This window comes from Lepidochelys olivacea (assembly GCF_965140295.1).
Source record: "Lepidochelys olivacea isolate rLepOli2 genome assembly, chromosome: 3".
In the NCBI taxonomy this organism is placed as follows: domain Eukaryota; kingdom Metazoa; phylum Chordata; order Testudines; family Cheloniidae; genus Lepidochelys; species Lepidochelys olivacea.
Genome location: NC_140413.1, coordinates 51,929,509 through 51,951,111, shown reverse-complemented (window position 1 = coordinate 51,951,111; position 21,603 = coordinate 51,929,509). Strand labels below are relative to the sequence as shown.

Sequence of the window (21,603 nt, the reverse complement as noted above, 5' to 3'; positions counted from 1 at the left end):
AACCCCAACCTCCCAGCACCCCAACCACGCTGCAGCTCCAGCTTTTTTCCATTTTGACTTTTAATAGGTGGAATTCTGTGGGTGAGAGTGAATAGGTTGTAAAAGGAGACAAAGAGCTTGCACATTTCAGCAACTGTGAGGTTGACAGAGAAAAAGATATGTATGTATGGGGCATATCATGGCATTGCTGAAAGAGCTGGGTTAAGGTTACATGGGAAACCTTAACTTGTATTTCCTGGTTTTTCAGAAGTTTGAGTTTTGCTCCATTCACCATTTTCCAAGGGGATGAACATACCAGCAAGCAACTTTAACTCTGCATCAGTGTCAGGTTTTTTTGTCATTGAATTGTTCACTTTAATTAGTAAACATAGGGCTTAGTAAAACAACAAAGCCAATATTCAGATTTCAAAGTGTCACAGTATATGAAATTTAAGAAGATGCCAAGATTTTCTGCACAAGACTCTTAGGCTCCTTCATATGTAAGTTACTTTTTGAAAAAGTTACCGTTGAAAGTTAATGTAATCAAGGCTTCTAAGTGCATAAATCACCTTGACATCCATATACTATGAATCCCTGAAATTAGTAGGTTAGATTTGTTGTCTTACTGAGACTTGGGTGAACTACCTCCAGTGAAAAATTTACCCAATAAATTTAGCACCCCCCCCCTTTTTTTTTCTATTTATTTGCAAATTATCCACAAACAGACATTTGCATGAATTTGCTGATATTTCACGTATATGTCAGTGTGTATCTCACTATAGGTGTACGTTCACTTAGTCATGTGAGACTGAAGGTTTTCTGACTAGCAGCGTCCTTCAGGGTCACTCATAAGCCCTGTGCCACCTCGAGCTTCCATACAAGGGCATAAAGTACAGGGCAATTTACAACCCTCCCACAATTCCCTCTTTCTACCCAGAGCAGAAAGACAGAGCCTGGTGTGTACCCAACCTGCTGCTATGCTACTTAGCTTTTTCTATACTTCTTTGAAATCTTCAAAATCTTCAGAACCAATATTGATCTTCTGTTTCCACCATTGCCACCCAATTTCAACCATCTGGATCAAATCCCTGTACAGGGTTCCTCAAAATGACAGACTTAAAATGTGTGGGATTCAAGCTCACTCCATCTTATGGTGGTCTACTCCCCCTGGAGAATAGCACAGTAGGCATATTTTCTGCTTAAGCAGATACTTGGTATGCTTATTCTTCTCCATGAAGACACACATGTCGTGAAATGTGAGGCTGAAACTCCACTCTTTGGAACAATCTGTAAAGGTACTCTCAGACCCTCAGGAAACAAACTTCAGAATCCTACTAGTTGACAAGCCAGTTTCTTCAAGCGCAGGATCAAGCAGACAGGTGATCACTAAAACCACTGTGAAGAAGACTGTCCAAAGAAAAGATTCCATACTGGGGCCTAATCAGCTTCAAATCAGTATGACACACACGAAGTTTGAGTCCTAAATCAGTTCTGTTCCAAGGGATTTTACCGCAGGAGAAGTGGAACTACTGAACAATACATAGGAACATGATTTTGTAGATTTTTTTTTTGTCCTTCCTCAGCAGTTTAGGACTTTTACAGCCTTGAAGAAATATCTAATAGTTCCCAGATTGTGTATGTCCACAAAGAGAAGATTTTCCAAACTGCACTTAGGATAAGCAGCAGTTAAAATAACTGTTCTGTTACTACCATTGTCTAGCATTTTAATCCAGAGTGTTGACTGCCTTTCATTCAAATGAAATGGTCTTTTCTCCAATGATATCTATCCTGGGAAATTTTATTTCCCAAGTCCATGCTTCTAGTATCAGGGGGAACTCCCATACCTCAAAGGTTCTGAGCTATTTAACATAGCCTCAATTACAGTAACATTTTCAAAAGTTCTTCAGGGCCATATTTTCAAAAATATATTTAGGCACCTAAGGATGGTAGATACTATACTTCACCCATCTGGACCAATAGCACCACTAATCTAACAAACTACATCAATAATATTACAAAATTGGGTGACCTAGCAACAAAATGGCAGATGAAATTCAATGTTGATAAATCCAAAGTAATGCACACGGAAAACATAATCCCAACTTGTACATATAAAATGATGGGGTCTAAATTAGCTGTTATCACTCAAGAAGGAGATCTTGGAGTCATTGTGGATAGTTTTCTGAAAACATCCACTCAGTGTGCAGCAGCTGTCAAAAAAGCAAACAGAATATTGGGAATCATTAAGAAAGGGATAGATAATAAGATGGAAAATATCATGTTGCATCTATATAAATCCATGGTATGCCCATATCTTGAATACCGTACACAGATGTGGTCAGCCTTCTCAAAAAAAGATATATTGGAATTGGAAAAGGTTTAGAAAAGGGCAAAACCTATTATTAGGGGTCTGGAATAGCTTCCATTTGAGGAGAGATTAATAACACTGGGATTTTTCAGCTTTGAAAAATGGCGACTAAGGGGCAATATAATAAAGGTCTACAAAATCCTGACTGGTGTGGAGAAAATAAATAAGGAAGTGCTATTTATTCCTTTTCATAATACAAGAATTAGGAGTCACCAAATGAAATTAATAGGCGACACATTTAAACGAAAAAAGGAAGTATTTCTTCACACAACACACAGTCAACCTGTGGAACTCTTTGTGAGAGGATGTTGTGAAGGCCAAGACAATAACAGGGTTAAAAAAAGCATGAGATAAATTCATAGAGGATAGGTCCATCAATGGCTATTAGCCAGGATGGGCAAGGATGGTGTCCTTAGTCTCTGTTTGCCACGAGCTGGGAATGGGTGACTGGGGACGGATCACTAGATTACCTGTTCTGTTCATTCCCTCTGAAGCACCTGGCACTGGCCACTGTTGGAAGACAGGATAATGGACTAGATGGACCTTTGGTCTGACCCTTATGGCCGTTCTTATGTTTTTATGCACTTGCAAATTATGGCTGTATATTTGTTTAAATCAATACTTCTAACAGTTTCATTTTTCCTAATTTCCCTAATTGTCCACCCTTCTATTAATAGCTGATAATGGCTGATGACATCTCTAGTTCTATTCTTTTTCTTTGGTACTTTAGTTCTAAAACTGTCCTTACCTTACTTATCAACTTATTCTATAAAACACAGTCAACATTTCTTCTTGCCTTTAGGCCATGAATGAACTGTGGCTATAGCGACTTACTGACAATTTCTTCCAATACCCTTCAGCACAGTTTGCAAAGTGAGCTGTCTAGGTCAGTCAGACACAAGATCAGGAAAGTCTTCATGACTGATGTATAAGCATATAAGAGAATCTGTTGAATCATCAGAACCACTGGGAAACCATTTCTTATGGATGAATTTTTAACCATTTGCCTTCATTATTTCTTTTTTCCTTCAGATCTTGGGCATTTCTTTTCAAATCTAGGCTAAGTGAATTCTGTGGTCATGAAACTGTCAGATTGACAGACGTTTTCTCACTATTCACTAGCTTGTCACATAATTGGTCATTTTAACACCATTTTTTTTACACTCCCTGCAAATCTGATTCAACCTTGATCTGGAGGAGAGGCAAGGATAGTTCAGTGTCCTTGTTTATACTATCTTTAACTTCTTTCCTGAGATTACAAACAATGGTGCAAATTAGGGACAACTGTAGTCATGAAAGGTTTATTTGTTGGGGTTTTATAGGTCCTGCCACTAACTACAGTATGGTTGAAAAACACTTTTAAATTCTGATCCCAGCTCTGCACTACCTTGTTTTGTGATCTTGCATAAGTCACCTTACACTGCTGCTTTATCTTCACCATTCATAACATGAAGATAATAATACTTAACTACCATATAGGAGTCCTATGAAGACTCATTTTTTAATGTATGTACAATGCTATGACCATGTAATGTGCTAAATGAAGGCTAAGTATTATTGTTAAATGGACTGAGATCATCAAGTAATTTCATGTTTGCCATTAGATGGACACAGCTATTATTCATTACTTTCCTGGATTGTGTTCTGTCACAGACTGTTCCAAATTTTCTAGTTCTTAGGAATTGTTGAGCACTTGTCGGGACTCTTCTCTCCAGTCTTCTCTTTATCCAATACATCATCAACTCCTGTTTCAAATGTTCTTCTTACATCTTTAATTTAAGTTACCTTTTATATTCGTGGTCTGCACTGGAGACAGAGTACAGCCATTCTCACCTAGGAGAGCTCTGGGAGCACTCCTTATTTATCTTCACAATGTGCAATGGACAGATGCTCATTACTACTTTTTTTTCCCCCATAGACTGCAGCATAATACTTCGTGTCAGGCCGGGGAAAGGAAAACAGGTAGACGAGGGTCTTGGGTGCAACATTGAGAGGGGGAAACAGAGTAAGGGGACTTGTGGAGGGGCACTAGGCAGGGAGCTGGAGAGGTAGGCACTGGGAGGCACTTGAGGGGTGAACTGGGAGAGGCAAAGGAGGATTGGGTGCTTGAGAGGCCAATGTCCGAGATATGTAGGATCTTAGTGGGGAGGAATGGTATGAGGGGGACTGTTATGGGTAAAAGTTTCTAGGAACCTGGGGAGAGGGCAGAGGGACACCTGAGGAGAGATGGGTGACAGACTTTTAGGGAATAGAGAATTCAGGGGTTAAGGGAGGAAAAGAGGGAGTATATGAGGATTGAGAGGGGTGTGACTGAGAGATATATGGAAATTTACTTTCTGGAGTCTTGTGGTTCCTATTAGTGTGTGATGGGGAGGGTCCCTGAATAATTAATACCTGTGAAAGGGGTTTACATTTACAAAAAATGCAAACAATCCCATTCTCATTAATGTTTCAAACTGCATTTAAAGTACACAGAAAATGTGCATACACTGGAAAGAAACCTTCTCTTGTCTATCTTAAGACAGTGCAGCAGCTCTAACTTGCAGAGGGGGAAAATTAATAACTCTACAGTGCTACAACCTGCTGTTTGGCTTTGTTGAGTGCACTGGAGAATACAAACCCTTGTTTGTTATGTGCGCAGTGAATCTAATAGGCTGACTTAATCTTCACTGAATGTCATGCCATTTTCCATCAAGATCCTACCAAACAAAGAAGCTGGTGATTGATGGGCATAAGATAGCTAAGAGTTTAATTCAGATATTCAGTTCTTTCCATTTGCATGTCGAGCAAGAAACACAGATTTGACACTGGCTTTTTATGCTTCTGCATTTAACATTTTGTTCTGTAGAAACACCTGTAACTATGGCAAAGACAAATACGTTGATTGATTGATGGTTTGTGCAAACTTGGCACAGAATTCACAAGGCTAAGCAGTCCCATTTCTTCTGTTTATCTACTGTCAAACAAACTGAAAGCAAAATTGCTTATTCAGAAATGCTCGGTTTGGTCAGTCCTAATTGGCTTCATTTCAGTATTTGTCAAGACTTGGCATTCTCCTTCCTGGGTAGAACTTTTCCCACTGCTACTAGCTGAGTTGACTTGGGATGCACTCACTGTTAAGGCTTTTACAGTTGAAAAAAAGGCACTGAAAAATTCTAGAATTATGAACAGACAGTAGTGACAGATGGAAAGATGATGTTGTTACAAAAACTCTGCCACACCGAACCAGTGAATGGCTGTTGGATATGACTGTTGCAGCTATTTATAATATAAAATGCAGACTTGAGTATCTAGAGAAGATGCTCTCCTACAATGTTGCTCCTTTGTACACTTCTGGCAGTGCAAAGGAGATGAAAAAACAAGCTTGTTTTCCTGGTATGAAAGAGTTGCTGGCTGACATAGAACCAGTTACTACATTATTCTTCTCTAGGCCTGGCAGTTGCTGTACTTCATTGATTCCCATCTGACATAATGTACCCTTAGGGCCAAAGCCAGCCAACATAGTTTACAGCAACCCTAAGGCGTCTTTAAAAGTCATCAGGGACCAGGCAGCTGCAGTGCCTTTTTGTGCCTCAGTCCCTTCTCACCTCAGCTGCACCCAATACGTAATGGCCACAGCTGAGGATTTAGGCCCAATCTCCTAATAAAACCTAAGAAAGCAAAAGATTCTTATTTTGAGGGTGTTTTAGTTATGGATGGGTGGTCATCAGGATTTCTCAAGGCCCTTTAATGGAACCCACATGAATTCATATTTCATGGAAAAACAGACACATAGCAAATGGAGTTAGAATTCAAAATCAGATAATTTCTCAAAATTCCAAATGAGAATGTATTAACACTGTTACATCAGACCACTTGTAATACTTGTTTGGTAAACCACATCTGTGGCCTATACAACATCATTATCCAGTTTTATTGTTCATTCTATTTGATGCAGTATTTGTTAGTTAAAAAAAAATCTTCAGATTAGAAATGTCTTGTCAGGCTATCCTTGCATGATTTATGTAGCTGGGATCATCAACAGTTTTCAGATCAATAAGGACACCACAACACATTAATCTACTGAATCTAGGTAAAGTATTTTATTTTCTTCTAGAAAAATTTTAAGTATATTTGGCTGAAAAACATAACTGAAAGGCTGAATAAAACAAATTATGCTGGAAAGTAGTTGTGTGACAAGTAGAGTCTGTGAATCAAGCAAAGCTTTATTAATAATTTTACTAAGTCATGCAACACTGTCCATATTTTATCTGCTGTACTCTGTGCAAATTTCATTTCCCTGATTGAATAACTCTGAGTCAATGTCACAGCTTGGAGAAGTACTCAAATATCCAGGCACTATCCAGTGGACTGGATAGTTTTGAGGCAGGCAAAATGTGGAAAAATGCTACTCCCATTGAAGGAAGTGGTTCCATTGGTACAGTGGAAATAGAATTGCCCCCCCCCCCCGACCCCAATTGTAATCCTTGTTTAAATCTCCAAGACACTCTGCTCCTATCCGCACATTGTAAAGTGTTTACATCATGAAAATGGAGGCACGAAGGTCATATGGATGTATGACAGTGCTGAGTGATGTAGCTTGAGCAAACACTCTAGTCACTGTTAGCCCAAATTAGGTTCCCCCTGAATTGCACAATGCTCAGGGGTTCACCTGATTACTAGGCAAAACTGGGGTTAGGAAGTTAATGAACTAATTAGTACATTAACAGGTGCATAGTTTATAAAGAGCACAGGAAGGGAAATGCTTGAGAAGGAAGGGGATTTAGTTGGGGATTGGTGCTACTTTGAGCAGGCGGTTGAACTAGATGGCCTTCTGAGGTCCCTTCCAACCCTGATATTCTATGAAGGGGCAGACAGAGAAAAGACAAATGAGAGAAGGCAAGGATAACCTGACAAGGGAAGCTCTCTTAGTAGAGACATCTCACACACACCCCATCTCCATGGGAGAAGGGGGCTGGAAAGTTGGAAAACACTGGAAAGGTGTGGATACACTGATATGTATTGGTGGAGGGATGGACACACTGTAAATAAAGTGCACACCGTGTTTGCAAGCAAGAAGGTCTCTGAGCGGTCTGTGTTTGTGGGAGTAATGGGAGTACATTATCAGCACCCCATCACATCTGTGACCTTGTCTACCTCCATGTGAATGGAGAACCTGATTGAGTGATTAGTATAGACAGTTGGTAGTCCAGGCAATGGCTGATGGAGCAACAAGAAGAAATACAGAAGATCTTACCAGACCTTCCAATAATCCCACCATGCAGAGAAACAGTCCTTGCTTGTTTGGTGGGCAGAGCAGCAAAAGAGCCTGCAGGAATTTATAAGGGAGCAAGCCCAGGTACAACATCAATGCTGCAGTTTGGTGAATCCTGTGGTGGAAGTACCACCAGAAATTTAGAACTGTGAGATCCCCATGTATTTGATCAGAAACTGACACATTGGCTACAGCCAGACAGTTTAAGGGACTAGATCTGGGGGATCAGGGACTCTCCAAATGGAAAGTGCATTGAGAGAGGCATTGAGAGGAAGATGGAGGAGCCTGAAGGAACTGGGGTGGGGAAGTGGACTTGAGCCATAGCATGTTTCCAGTCTGTCCACGAAGGACACATAAATAGAGATTGCCCATGCAGGAAGTGCAGTTTTCAGAACAGCATGGCTGGGTCGGGACTTCCAGTCAAAAAAGAAAAAGGAAGAAAGCTCTTACCATCTTGGTAGTTGTAGGGAGGATGTACCAGAGGGATCGAATGGACACTGATTCAGCCTGTTTGTTAATCAGGTGGGAGCTAGTGAAGCCCCACTGGATACTTCCTGGAACTATGGTCAAACTGGAAGTGTACATGGGAACAAGAAATTCCGCACTGTGGCAGAGGTCCCCTGGAAGTCAAGGGGAAGTTTATGTGGAAATGCATAGGAATAGTGGAGGGATTGCCCCACCCCCTTGTACTGGGCATGAATTGTTAGCCCTTTCCATTAGGAAAGAAAAAGGCTGCAGAGGAGCTGGAGAAAACTAGATATGAAATTACAAGCCATAGAGAAAGAGATGACAGAGAAGTCCCACCCAAGGTACCAAGAGCAAGGAGGAGGAAGAGAAAGATACAGGATCAAGGGGTGGAAGTAACAGAAGCTAATCCCTGGAGGTTGAATTGTTAGTTGAGCCCTTACCTCTAGAATGTCAGGAAGAGACATCCCTGGAATGCTTTGGAGGGCTGGGCAAAACAGAGATGCAGGATATTCAGAAGGCAAAAAGGGTAAGAGCAAATCAACACCAAACAAAGAGACCAGACACAGAAAGAATAACTCAACAGGCTGCCCTTGATGTGAGGATCTGTGGGAAAAGACAGAACTATGGGCGTGACCTCCACCCACAGGATGTGATTTTTATGAGTGAAGAATGGACAGACCCTTTAGGAGCACCCAAGATGACCACCCTGAGGGTGAGCAGAGGCATTGCCCTAATACAACCTCCAGTAAATAAGAGAGAGTAAGAGGGAGGAAACACCCTTCCATTAGAAAGGAGGGGAGTATGTTACAGAATGCCAAGAGATAGAGCTTGAGCCAACACTGTGGTCTCTATTAGCACCAATTAAGTTCCCTCAGAGAAGGCCTAATGATCAGGCATGACTAGGCCAGACCAAGTGTTAGAAAGTTAATGAGCCAATTAGCCCATTAACAGGCAGGTGGTTTAAAAAGAGCACAGGAAGGAAGCACTAGAAAAGGCAAGGAGAGCCTGACCAGGGGAATTCTCTAAGCAGACATACCTTAACTTCTCCCCCATGGGAGAAGGGGCCAGGAAGCTGGAAAGCAATGCATGCACCAATATGTATTGGTGGAGGGATTGGGAAAGTACACGCAAGATCAGCTTACAGTAGTGGGAGAGGTCTCTCATGGGAGAGGTGGGGGTATGGTAGTCATGACCCTGCTGCAGGAAGGTAAATGCTGGTCCACAATATTGTCCTCTTCCACCAGAGAATGTCAACTCAACATGAAAGCATACATAAAGATGGTGGAGGAAGGAAGGAGTCAGGGAACATTTACTCTATCGTTCACCGCTTACTTTGTCTTAAAGTATTCTGAAATGTCACCTAGTTCATCTCCTCCGCAATACACACTTTTTGTCTCTTTCTCTCTCACACAGTAATTCCAAATATGTGATGGTGAATTTTTGCATCCTAATAATGCCTGGAATATTTTTTGGGGTGGCTGACTGGTCTAAAGCAAGGAGAAGCTTGCATGTTGAACATTGTTGTTGACCAACTGTCTTCTTATTATGCCACTCCTGTCAATATTAACTACAACAAGGAGGTTATCTGTCTCCAAGAAACACATGTAGATTTTTTTCTTTGCCAATTGACTGACATTGCCATATTATCCATGAAGATTGTACTAACAGAGCCATGTGTGTAAAATCTGTTATTGATGATGCAAGGGCCCTACCAAGTATTTCAGCTCACTGTTACAACAAATGAGTCGTAAGTTTAAAGTTGTGAATGTTTATAAATGAAGCCTGGGATGTTCCACCTCTAGCAACACTTCAACATCCATCTATGCTGTGGATTTCAGTGGACACCACACCTCATGGGGTGCAGAGAAATCTGAAAAAAAAAATGGATTGGACTTCTATAAATGTTTTATGTCTCCTGCATGACCCTAAACAGTAACTCACCTCTGACAGTGGGGTATGGCTAATTTCCTGACCTTGGGTCACCTTATCAAGGAGCCAATCATTATCAACTTCTTCTGGAGTTCTCTCCACACAACAAGCACCACCCCATTCATAGGATATCCCATTCTTACTTGGATAAGAGCAATAATCACTGTCCTTAGATTGTGGTGGAATTAGAGAAGTAGACTGAAAAATATTCAGAGTTGACCAATGAGTGTGAAATGTGTGTTCCGCATAATACATCTGTAGAAAATGCTTACACTCACTTCTCAAAATCGCCTTTCAAAAGAGTCACTAAATCTATCCTACATGGCTACCAAAATATTTACATACTCTTCTTAGATGAGGAATGTGAAGAACTTTGTAAGCAGGGTGAAGAGTCTGGTGACCCAGAGGGAGCAAACCACTTTATTGACAGCCACAATGCTCATTGTAAGGAACATTCAGAAGAAGTTTTATCAAATATGCACATGACAAGCTCTAGCAGGAAAGCCTGGTAGCTCATAAGGAAGCTTAGAGCAGCACAGAAAGCATCACCTATATGTCACTGTGAAGTGTCCCTGAACAGCATCATCACAAAACTAACTAATATTGCAAAAGTCAACAGGGTTGGATCCTTTGAGAAGTCAGTAAATAAGTAATGTGCTGATACAGACTGGTCCTATCTCTGAGTGAGAAACATATCTTCCAGCCTTTCTTCACTGAGGAAGTGGATACAGCACTGAGCTGCAAGAAAACTGGAAAAGTATATGGCTTTGACAAGATTTTACCAATATGTGAAGAAGAAAGTCAAGGAAAGTGTGGGCCCCTTACTGAATGAGGGAGGCAACCTAGTGACAGAGGATGTGAGAAAAGCTAACATACGCAATGATTTTTTTGCCTCTGTCTTCACAAACAAGGTCAGCTCCCACACTACTTCACTGGGCAGCACAGCATGGGGAGGAGGAGACCATCCCTCTGTGGAGAAAGAAGTGGTTTGGGACTCTTTAGAAAAGCTGGACGAGCACAAGTCCATGGGGCCGGATGTGCTGCATCTGAGAGTGCTAAAGGAGTTGGCGGATGTGATTGCAGAGCCATTGGCCATTATCTTTGAAAACTCATGGCAATCGGGGAGGTCCTGGACGACTGGAAGACTAATGTAGTGCCCATCTTTAAAAAAGGGAAGAAGGAAGATGCTGGGAACTACAGGCCAGTTAGCCTCACCTCAATTCCTGGAAAAATCATGGAGATGATCCTCAAGGAATCAATTTTGAAGCACTTAGAGGAGAGGAAAGTGATCAGGAACAGTCAGCATGGTTTCACCAAGGGCAAGTCATGCCTGACTAATCTAATGCCTTCTATGATGAGATAACTGGTACTGTGGATGACGGGAAAGCAGTGAACGTGTTATTCTTTGACTTTAGCAAAGCTTTTGACATGGTCTCCCACAGTATTCTTGCCAGGAGTTAAAGGAGTATGGGCTGGATGTATGGACTATAAGGTGGATAGAAAGCTGGCTAGATCGTCCGGCTCAACGGGTAATGATCAATGACTCCATGTCTAGTTGGCAGCTCGTATCAAGCAGAGTGCCCCAAGGGTCTGTCCTTAGGCTGGTTTTGTTCACTATCTTCATTAATGTTCTGGAGGATGTTGTGAATTGCAACCTCAGCAAGTTTGCAGAGGACACTAAACTGGGAGAAGTGGTGAATATGCTGGAGGGTAGGGATAAGATAGAGAGGGCCCTAGACAAATTAGAGGATTGGGCCAAAAGAAATCTGATGAGGTTCAACAAGAACAAGTGCAGGGTCCTGCACTTAGGACGGAAGAATCCCATGCACTGCTACAGACTAGGGACCAAATGGCTCGGCAGCAGTTCTGCAGAAAAGGTCCTGGGGGTTACAGTGGATGAGAAGCTGGATATGAGTCAGTGTGCCCTTGTTACCAAGAAGGCTAATAACGTTTTGGGCTTTAGAAGTAGGAGCATTTCCAGCAGATTGAGGGACATGATCTTTCCCCTCTATTCAACACTGGTGAGGCCTCATCTGGAGTACTGTGTCCAGTTTTGGGCCCCACACTACAAGATGGATGTGGAAAAATTGGAAAGTGTCCAGCAGAGGGCAACAAAAATGATTAGAGGGACTGGAACAAATGAATTATGAGGAGAGGCTGAGGGAACTGGGGATGTTTAGTCTTCAGAAGAGGAAAGAATGAGGGGGGATTTGATAGCTGCTTTCAACTACCTGAAATGGGGTTCCAAAGAGGATGGATCTAGGCTGTTCTCAGTGGTAGCAGATGACAGAACAAGGAGTAATGGTCTCAAGTTGCAGTGCGGGGGGGGGGGGGGGGTTAGGTTGGATATTAGGAAAAACTTTTTCATTAGGAGGGTGGTGAAGCATTGGAATGTGTTACCTAGGGAGTGGTGGAATCTCCTTCCTTAGAAGTTTTTAAGGTCAGGCTTGACAAAGCCCTGGCTGGGATGATTTAATTGGGGATTGGTCCTGCTTTGAGCAGGGGGTTGGACTAGATGACCTCCTGAGGTCCCTTCCAACCCTGATATTCTATGATTCTATGTGATTATATCTTGGTAAGAAGAGCATGAAGTGGCTCTCAATTTTCCTTTTGTATATCATCCAAGGGAATAAGATCCCTAAGAATAAGGATGATAGCTATACCAAACCCAGGAAAAAATCATTCCCTTCTATCTATCTACCATCTGATGTCACTTGCGAGCTGCTCTGACAAACTTTTGAAGCAACTTATTCTGCAAAGATATGTACCCTTAGTAAGACAGTTTCTTGACTGATGACCAGTCAGGTTTCAGGCCTAATAGGAGTACTTGTGACAAAGTTCTTGCTCTTACCCGCTGTATAGAAAATGGTTCTCAATGGAATAAAAGGACTGGGACTGTGTTTGTTGAAATTGCAACAGCATATGATACTGTCTGGCACACTGGCCTCCTGGTCAAGATGTCAAAGATGTTACCTCTATAGTTTGTTATGGCTACAGAAATGATGCTTTGAAACAGACAATTCCAAGCAATGCTAGGAAATTAACTGAGCATATGAGCATTAACTGAGCATAACTGAGGATCCAAGCAAATGGACTCCCTCAGGGATCTGTTCTTGCCCTACTTTTTTCAACATATTTACTAATGATCTGCCTCCAACAATCTCAAGGCCATTCAAGTACGTAGATGACATCTGTCTAGATTCAAGAGGCAGAGATTTCAGAAAGATTGAGGGCAACCTGAACCAAAATATGGCAGCCATCAGTGGCTATTGCAAGAGGTGGAGACTTAAGCCCAGGGAATCAGACAACATTGTCATGCTTTCATCTCAATCATGCTAATGCTTCATGAGAACTTAACATTTTCTTGAATGGAGAATTACTGGCACATGCCCCAAACCAGTATATCTAGAAGTACTATAGTTTGCACACTTACCTATAAGGACCATCTCTCCAAGGTAGCTCAGAAGATTAGGAGTAGCAATTACCTCTTAAATAAGTCTGTGGGCTGAGCTTGGGGGAGCTAATGAACAAACACTGCACAGCTTGGGCTCGTTCTCTGCTAATCAGTTTGAGAATACTGTGCTCCTGTGTGATTAAACTCTCCCCATGCAAAGCTAGTTGATATGCAATTGACTCAGATGATGAGAATAATAACAGGGACTAACCTGCTAACCTCAGGCATTATATTACAACAAAGAATCTCCTTGTCAAAATCCAGGGGATTTGCCAGTTTTCAAAGATAGATAGGAGGTGCTCACCACCGACTCACCAGCAGAAGACCAATCTGGACTATATTACCGACCTTCTCCACAGCAGATGCTGTCATGTTGTAGCAAGCAGAATGGGAATGAGCTGCTCCTTCTCTAAGAAACTCCTTCTGCGTCATTCAGTTTAATGAAAGATTGCCTGGCTTTGAGCTGCCATGCTATCTGTCGTGCAATCTCAACCATTTCAGATGTGGGCTGGTGACATGTGAAACAAATGACCATACTTGTGGACCTGAGAACAGCCCTCTGTGTAGCTGAGGTATGGTGGAGAACCTCACATCCCTACCTGAATGGCTGATCTTCTCATGCTGGTCTATCAGAAGGACTTTCCAGACTCCATACTGCTGACCCTGAGGGCACTTGAGTGGCTAAAACGTATGTGATGTCTACATAAGCCTTTCTGAGTCTGACACTTTTGTATTTTTTTTTACTTATATGTTTGTTGTACCCTCCTACTTTATATTTTGCATGTTGGATTATTTTCCATTTTCGTTGTACCACATGTTCATTTGCTAACAATAACAGCAAGATTCTCAAAATCACATTCAGAATTCATAGAGTTACATGCACCCCTTTATACAATAGACAGTCTCTTTCTTTATACCTTATTTAACAAACCTTCACTACGATGTACACCATGTACACTATCTCCTAGGAAGCCTTTCCTATTTTTTGAGTGCAAAAAGTGATTATTTCAAAGCTCTTTTCACCTGTATGTTTTAAGTAGTCCTTAAAATGTTGTGAATAAAAATGGCAGTCTAATTTATGTCAGCTGCTTTGATATGAAATAGCTTTATTTTTGCACTTTTATAATTTTATTTTATTTATTTATTTTTAAATTGGGATGTGTTTTGCTATTAAGAGTTAATGTGCTTCCAGGTACAATGCGTGGGGAAATAATGGAATCCATTCATATGATTTTCCTAAAAGCTTGGAATATAAAGTAAATTTATTTTTATTTTATTTTATTTATTTTGGTGGTGGAAGACAGTTTCACTGAGAACTGATTTATTTTTTCTGTTATTAATAATTAAGGGTATGTAATTTTAAAACTAGTTAAGGCTATGTCTATGCATGAAGTTCAGTAATCTATATAAAACAAAACATAGGGGCTGTTTTGAGTCTGAGACTTAAATAGCCTTTCAAATAATGAAAGAATATACTTGTCATCAACAAGTTCTCCTTCATTGTGTTAGGTTTCAGAGTGGTAGCCGTGTTAGTCTGTATCAGCAAAAACAACGAGGGGTCCTTGTAGCACCTTAGAGACTAACAAATTTATTTGGGCATAAGCTTTCATGGGCTAGAGCCCACTTCATCAGATGCATGGAGTGCAAAATACAAGAGCAGGTATAAATACATGAAAAGATGGAAGTTGCCTTACCAACTGTGGGGTAAGTCTAACGAGACAATTCAATTAACAGTAGCATACCCAAGGAGGAAAAATAACTTTTATACCTGCTCCTGTAATTTTTCCTCCCTGGGTATGCTACTGTTAATTGAATTGTCTTGTTAGACTTGCCTCACACTTAGTAAGGCAACTTCCATCTTTTCATGTGTTTATACCTGCTCTTGTATTTTCCACTCCATGCATCTGATGAAGTGGGCTCTAGCCCATGAAAGCTTATGCCCAAATAAATTTGTTAGTCTCCTGTTATTCCTATGAAAAGTAGGTGTAAAACTCCTGTTCTGATTTGCTAGTATTTAGCACAGGTGTAAATTACTACACAAAAGTAAAGACGCTTGAGAATCAGGGCCATTTTATTGACTATTTCACAGTATCACATATAATAGGGCATTTATCACTCCATTAAGAATATTATCTTCCATGTTAAACTAAAATTCATTGCATAGTGGTAAAGTAGAGTAGAAACATAATTCATATATGGTGATTGGGGTCAAAATATGCTTCATTGTAAATAAATTAAATTAAAATTATCTTCTCTCCCTAGTGGAAGTTCAGTATACATTTTAATACTCAACTATTTTACACTCCATTCCATCTCAAATCTCTGTGTTCCCAATATTAAATATTTGCTGGAAGGAGAGAGCTCACATATAGGTACATTATTCTACACCTTATGGACCCATGAGAAATTTCAGGATTACCAGAAATAAATGTATGCTTTTATTGAACAGATACTAAAAGTTAATCCTGCTTGAGCTGAAGCATTCTGTTCATGGTGCCCTTTCACATCTCTTCAGTGTCCCTGGACATGATGAACTATTGGCTGCTCTGCTGACAATTGGAAGGATATTCTTAACACATACACCAGAACAACTGAAAACTCCCACCTTTGTGGAATGGCTTTCAGTGGATTGGCAGATAGCTAACCTCTCACAGATGGTACGCTGTAAGGATAATAATTAAAATTATTAAATTGGAAACTTTCATGGAAGTCCTAAAAATCTAAAGTCCCAGGGATCCTGGGGATATGAATCTGTTATAGTGGACAAGATGTGGGGAACAAATGCTAAATGTAAATAAATGTTCCTTTTTTTCACTTCCAGAAGTTTTAGCAAACAGCTATTTACTAATTTTGATTGAAGGGGAATAGTTTATATAAGAAATCTCCATGACCAACGTTTGACTGACTTTTTTCCGCAGCATAAACAGAATGACTATGATGAGAGATGTTTGCAGTGTTGTTTTAATGTTGGTCCTAGGATATTAGAGAGACAAGGAGGGTGAGGTGAAATCTTTTACTGGACCAGCTTCTGTTGGTAAAGAGACAAGCTTCCAAGCTACGCATAGCTCCTCTTCCTAAAGGAGAGCTCTGTGTAGCTTGAAAGCTTGTCTTTTTCACAAGAGAAATTGGTCTAATAAAATATATTACCTCACCTACATTCTCTCTCTCTCTCTCTCTCTCATTGTAGAGACAGAAAGAATTGGGGACTGGGTTATATGTTAGTTGTTCTTTAGATACACTTCTTTGTAACCATAAAACATTTTTTTTATTATCTTCAGTTTGTTTTGCCATTACTACTGGGGTTACTAATTGTTCTGAATAAGCTTAACCACTGTTTCTACCCCAACCCAAACCCAAACCCCTCTTTTCCAGATGTACATGTACAGCAGGCTGGGCAGGGCCACAATGCACTGAAGATATCAATGAATGTGATTCTAACCCATGCTTAAATGGAGCCACCTGTCAGGAGTCTGCTATCCAGGGGCAGTTTATATGTATTTGTCCACCATTTTATACTGGTGACTTTTGCCAGCAGCGCTACAATCCCTGTGACCGACCCTACAATCCATGTATAAACAACTCAACCTGCTTAGCACAAGCTGATCAGAATCCATTGTGTATTTGTGAAAAAGGTAAGATTTGAGATGGTTTACAAATAATTTCTAATTGTCAGTAGCGGATATTAGGCATCCTGTTGAATCACAAAGCAAATGGCAACTGTATGGTAAATTTAAACACACATTTTGCAAAACAGTAATATATAGACCCTTCCAGCCAAAGATTGTAAAGCACTTTTAAAGATTTAACAAATTATGCCTCATAACATTTCTGTGAAGTAGGTTGAGATTTATCCTAAAGTGGTCATTTTGACTACTATTACTTTATTACAATTGTGATACAGAAGGGCCAGGGAGCAGTGGGAGAGTGCTAGAGGGGAAATATATTAGCTCAAGGCTAAGTAAGGTGTGGTTCCCTGTAGACTAGGGATGGTGGCTGCAGGTTAATTGGAGCACCTGCAGTCAATTAAGGCCCTGTTAGGAACCTAATAATACCCCCCTGTGTCAGGCAGACAGGGGTGGAGGAGGAAGGACTGGAGCTTGGGTGTGTGTTGAGAGATTTGGAAGACCTGAGAACTGAAGTAAGGGTGACCCTGCCCAGCAGGACAGGGAGACTCCCTTTCCTCCAGCATCTAAGGACCGAGGGTAACCACACTTAAGGGGGATGTGGGTAAGAAACCCACAGTGGATGAGAGGGGCTGGGACTCAGAGCAAGGAGCAAAGGGTGATATCTTAGCTCCCTGCCAAGAAAAGCACAGGACCCACCAGACTAAAATCAGCCATCTTGCCATGCAATAAATGTGTTATTTGTACCACATTAATGCTTAGAGTCTCCACTCAGGATTCCAGGCATATTATGTTTGCTGTTGTACAAACATAGATGTAGACATGGTCCTTGCTGTGAAGAACTGACAGCCTAAATAGACAAGGCAGATAAACATAAATAAACAAAGCAGCATGACTGAAAATTGTTAATTGTACAAAAGTTGGGGCCAGTCTGTTTGTGGTCCCTGCCTACCGACACACAAGAGAACTGCCCCCATCGAAGTCTGCGGCATACAGGAGCTGCTTACATTTGCTTCTTCCCATGCCAAGGACTACAGCTCGAAAGAGGGTGGAGAGAATTGGGAAGAGTCCTGAACATAGCCTTGGTCTCCCTCTACACCAGTGTGTGAAAAGGGCTGGTACCTCAGGAGAGTAATGGATCGAGCAGACTGAGCCCCAATCCTCATGCACAATCAGCAGCTCTGATGGGATTTTTGCCAGAAGCTGGGAACAGGTGACAGGGGATAGATCATTTGATGATTACCTGTTCTGTTCATTCCCTCTGGGACACCTGGCATTAGTCACTGTCGGAAGACAGGATACTGGGCTGGATGAACCTTTGTTCTAACCCTGTATGGCCATTCTTATGTTTTCATGTTCTGGGATATGGCTTAAAAGTCATAATCTAGGTCCTGAAATATAAGATTCTGTAGGATGGAACATAGCATCAATTTAACAGTGCAAAACATGTCAGCACAGTTTAGTATAGGGATTGAGGTATACACTGCATGCTTAAAACTGCAGTAGAAATTTAACTATGCAGAATATAATTACTTTAGTTGGAATTTACCCAGGACTTTGAAGTCAATGCCTCCACTTATATAAATGGCAAATACCTTGGTTTCAATGTCACAGTAATATTATCCTCTTTATTGTGAATATGTGTATTGAATCTCTGAGGTTCAAAGGGTGTATATAGTGCTCAGAAGTATTAATATATATTTTACTCATCTGGTAAGGCTTACCATAGACAGCTGAACAAAAAGAGGTTCATTAATTGTGCAAGTATGTGAGTTGCTCATTTAATGAAAGGTTAACATTGAATGTCACACTGACAGTAGAAAATGGCTTGATACAAGCTTTTGACCTTGAGGCTTTTCTTTCAGGAATGATTCATAAAGAATAATGGATATTAAAGTTCTATATCTTTTCTTAATGTTTATAACTGAGAAAAGTTTTGTGGTTGGAACATCTTACATTAATTTTAAGCATATAACTTCTATTACAGTTAGTAAAAATGTCCCTTAGAATAAAATAGATGTGTGCAGACAAACACACATATATAGCTGTATCTATAAAATGAACTGATTATATTTTTCTTAACATTCATATATGAATGAAGTATATTTTTATGTTTATGAAAAACTATTATATATATATATGTGATCTTATTAAATACTCAAAATATGGGATGTGAAACTGTTATTAATTTCACACACAAAAATTATTTCATGTGCATCCCTATGTCGGTTTCGGGACCATAGGCTTGGGGAAAAGAAATGTGCTTTGTATTCTACAGGAATATTTTTGTCAAAAAGGCACAGCTTAAATTAATATAATAATTCCTGAAGTATGCTTTAACAAGCACCATAAAATCCAGTATTAAAGATACACAGCTGGAAATATTTTCTGCTCTTCTAGTATTAAATTGCTTTCAGCTGGAATTTGATAGAGTGGGATATGACTCTATCAAACTGTGGAGTCTCATTTGTACTTGGCCTGAAATATTGGTAAGATGGCCATACTAGTTCAGATTTGCCCAAGGGCAGTCTGTTATACTGCATTACAGAGAGCTTCCCTGCCAAGGAAAGACATTTGACACATCTTGCTAAGGGCCCATCACTGAGATGGTTCTAGACTTTCAACTACTGGCCCATCCCCAGGGAACAATGATTTTTCTACACAGGACCCCAAAGGGTATATTTTTGGATGGAAAGCATGGTGGATATGGAACTTTACAGTTTGAGTACCTGACAGAGAAACAAAAGCCTGGTATAAGACTTATTGATTATAAGGCCAGAAGGCACCATTATGATTATGTAGATTTCCTTCTTTTATAACACCGGTCATAGGACTTTCCTGAATTGATTCCTGCTTAAACTAGAGCATATTTCATAGAAAATAAAATATCCAGTCTTGATTTAAAAATTGCCAGTTATGGAGATTCCACCACAACCCCTGACAAGTTGTTCCAATGTGTAATAACCCTCACTGTTAAAAATGTATATCCTTATATCCTGCCTGAATTTATCTAGCTTCAATTTCCATCCATTGGATCTTGTTATGCCTTTATCTCGGAGACCGAAGAGCCCATTGTCAGTTTTGTTCACCAAGTAGGTACATATAGACTGTGAACAAGTCATCCCTTAAGCATCTCTTGGTTAAGCTAAAAGATAGAGCTCATTGAGCCTATCACTATAAGGCATGGTTTCCAATCCTTTAATAATTCTCATGGCTCTTCTCTGAACCTCTCCAATTTATAACCCTCCTTCTTGAATTGTGAGCATAAGAACTGGACACAGTATTCCAGTAATGGTTGCATCAGTGCCAAATACAGCGGTAATCTAGCCTCTCTAATCCTAACAAATATCCCCGTTTACACATCTGTCAAGGTTCCTCCTCCACTCTGAACTCTAGGGTACAGATGTGGGGACCTGCATGAAAAACCTCCTAAGCTTATCTTTACCAGCTTAGGTCAAAACTTCCCCAAGGTACAAAATATTCCACCCTTTGTCCTTGGATTGGCTGCTACCACCACCAAACTAATACTGGTTACTGGGGAAGAGTGGTTTGGACACGTCTTTCCCCCCAGAATACTTCCCAAAACCTTGCACTCCACTTCCTGGACAAGGTTTGGTAAAAAGCCTCACCAATTTGCCTAGGTGACTACAGACCCAAACCCTTGGATCTGAGAACAATGAAAAAGCATTCAGTTTTCTTACAAGAAGACTTTTAATAAAAATAGAAGTAAATAGAAATAAAGAAATCCTCCCTGTAAAATCAGGATGGTAGATACCTTACAGGGTAATTAGATTCAAAAACATAGAGAACCCCTCTAGGCAAAACCTTAAGTTACAAAAAAGATACACAGACAGAAATAGTTATTCTATTCAGCACAGTTCTTTTCTCAGCCATTTAAAGAAATCATAATCTAACACGTACCTAGCTAGATTACTTACTAAAAGTTCTAAGACTCCATTCCTGGTCTATCCCCGACAAAGACAGAATATAGACAGACACACAGACCCTTTGTTTCTCTCCCTCCTCCCAGCTTTTGAAAGTATCTTGTCTCCTCATTGGTCCTTTTTGTCAGGTGCCAGCGTGGTTACCTTTAGCTTCTTAACCCTTTACAAGTGAGAGGAGCTTTCCCCTGGCCAGGAGGGATTTCAAAGGGGTTTACCCTTCCCTTTATATTTATGACAACATCCAAGAGAGAGAGTCTGCTCTTTGCCTTGGGCATGACAGTAGCCACACATAAGAAGGATTTGCAGGAGAGAGAGGGCAGGGAGGGCTCTGCCCAGCCTGAAAAACAGACAATAAAATTACTGCTGGGGTATAGGCAAGTGTCACAGTCCTGATGAAGCTTCCCCCCATGATGAACACTCACCAGGCTGCTGTGTTTGGATCCCAATATTACATCCATGTAGTTTTAGCTCAATTTTGGTCCGTGTAGGCTCTAAGCACTTAGGCTTCTAGGCATATTCCCTGGGCATATGGTCTCCGTCTGCACCCTTTTCAGAAGTGGGACCCTGCAGTCTAGCTGTCCAGG

The 21,603-nt window shown here is 40.6% G+C and overlaps 1 protein-coding gene across 1 annotated transcript in view; it reads left to right on the top strand.

Moving 5' to 3' along the window:
* The window catches only part of EYS (eyes shut homolog), a 1,492,075-nt gene that overhangs the window by 597,855 nt on the left and 872,617 nt on the right, over window positions 1–21,603 (top strand). Inside the window, exon 20 of the mRNA XM_084624916.1 lies at window positions 16,825–17,084. Coding sequence (XP_084481042.1) covers window positions 16,825–17,084 — 260 coding nt within the window. The remainder of the gene's footprint in view (window positions 1–16,824; window positions 17,085–21,603) is intronic.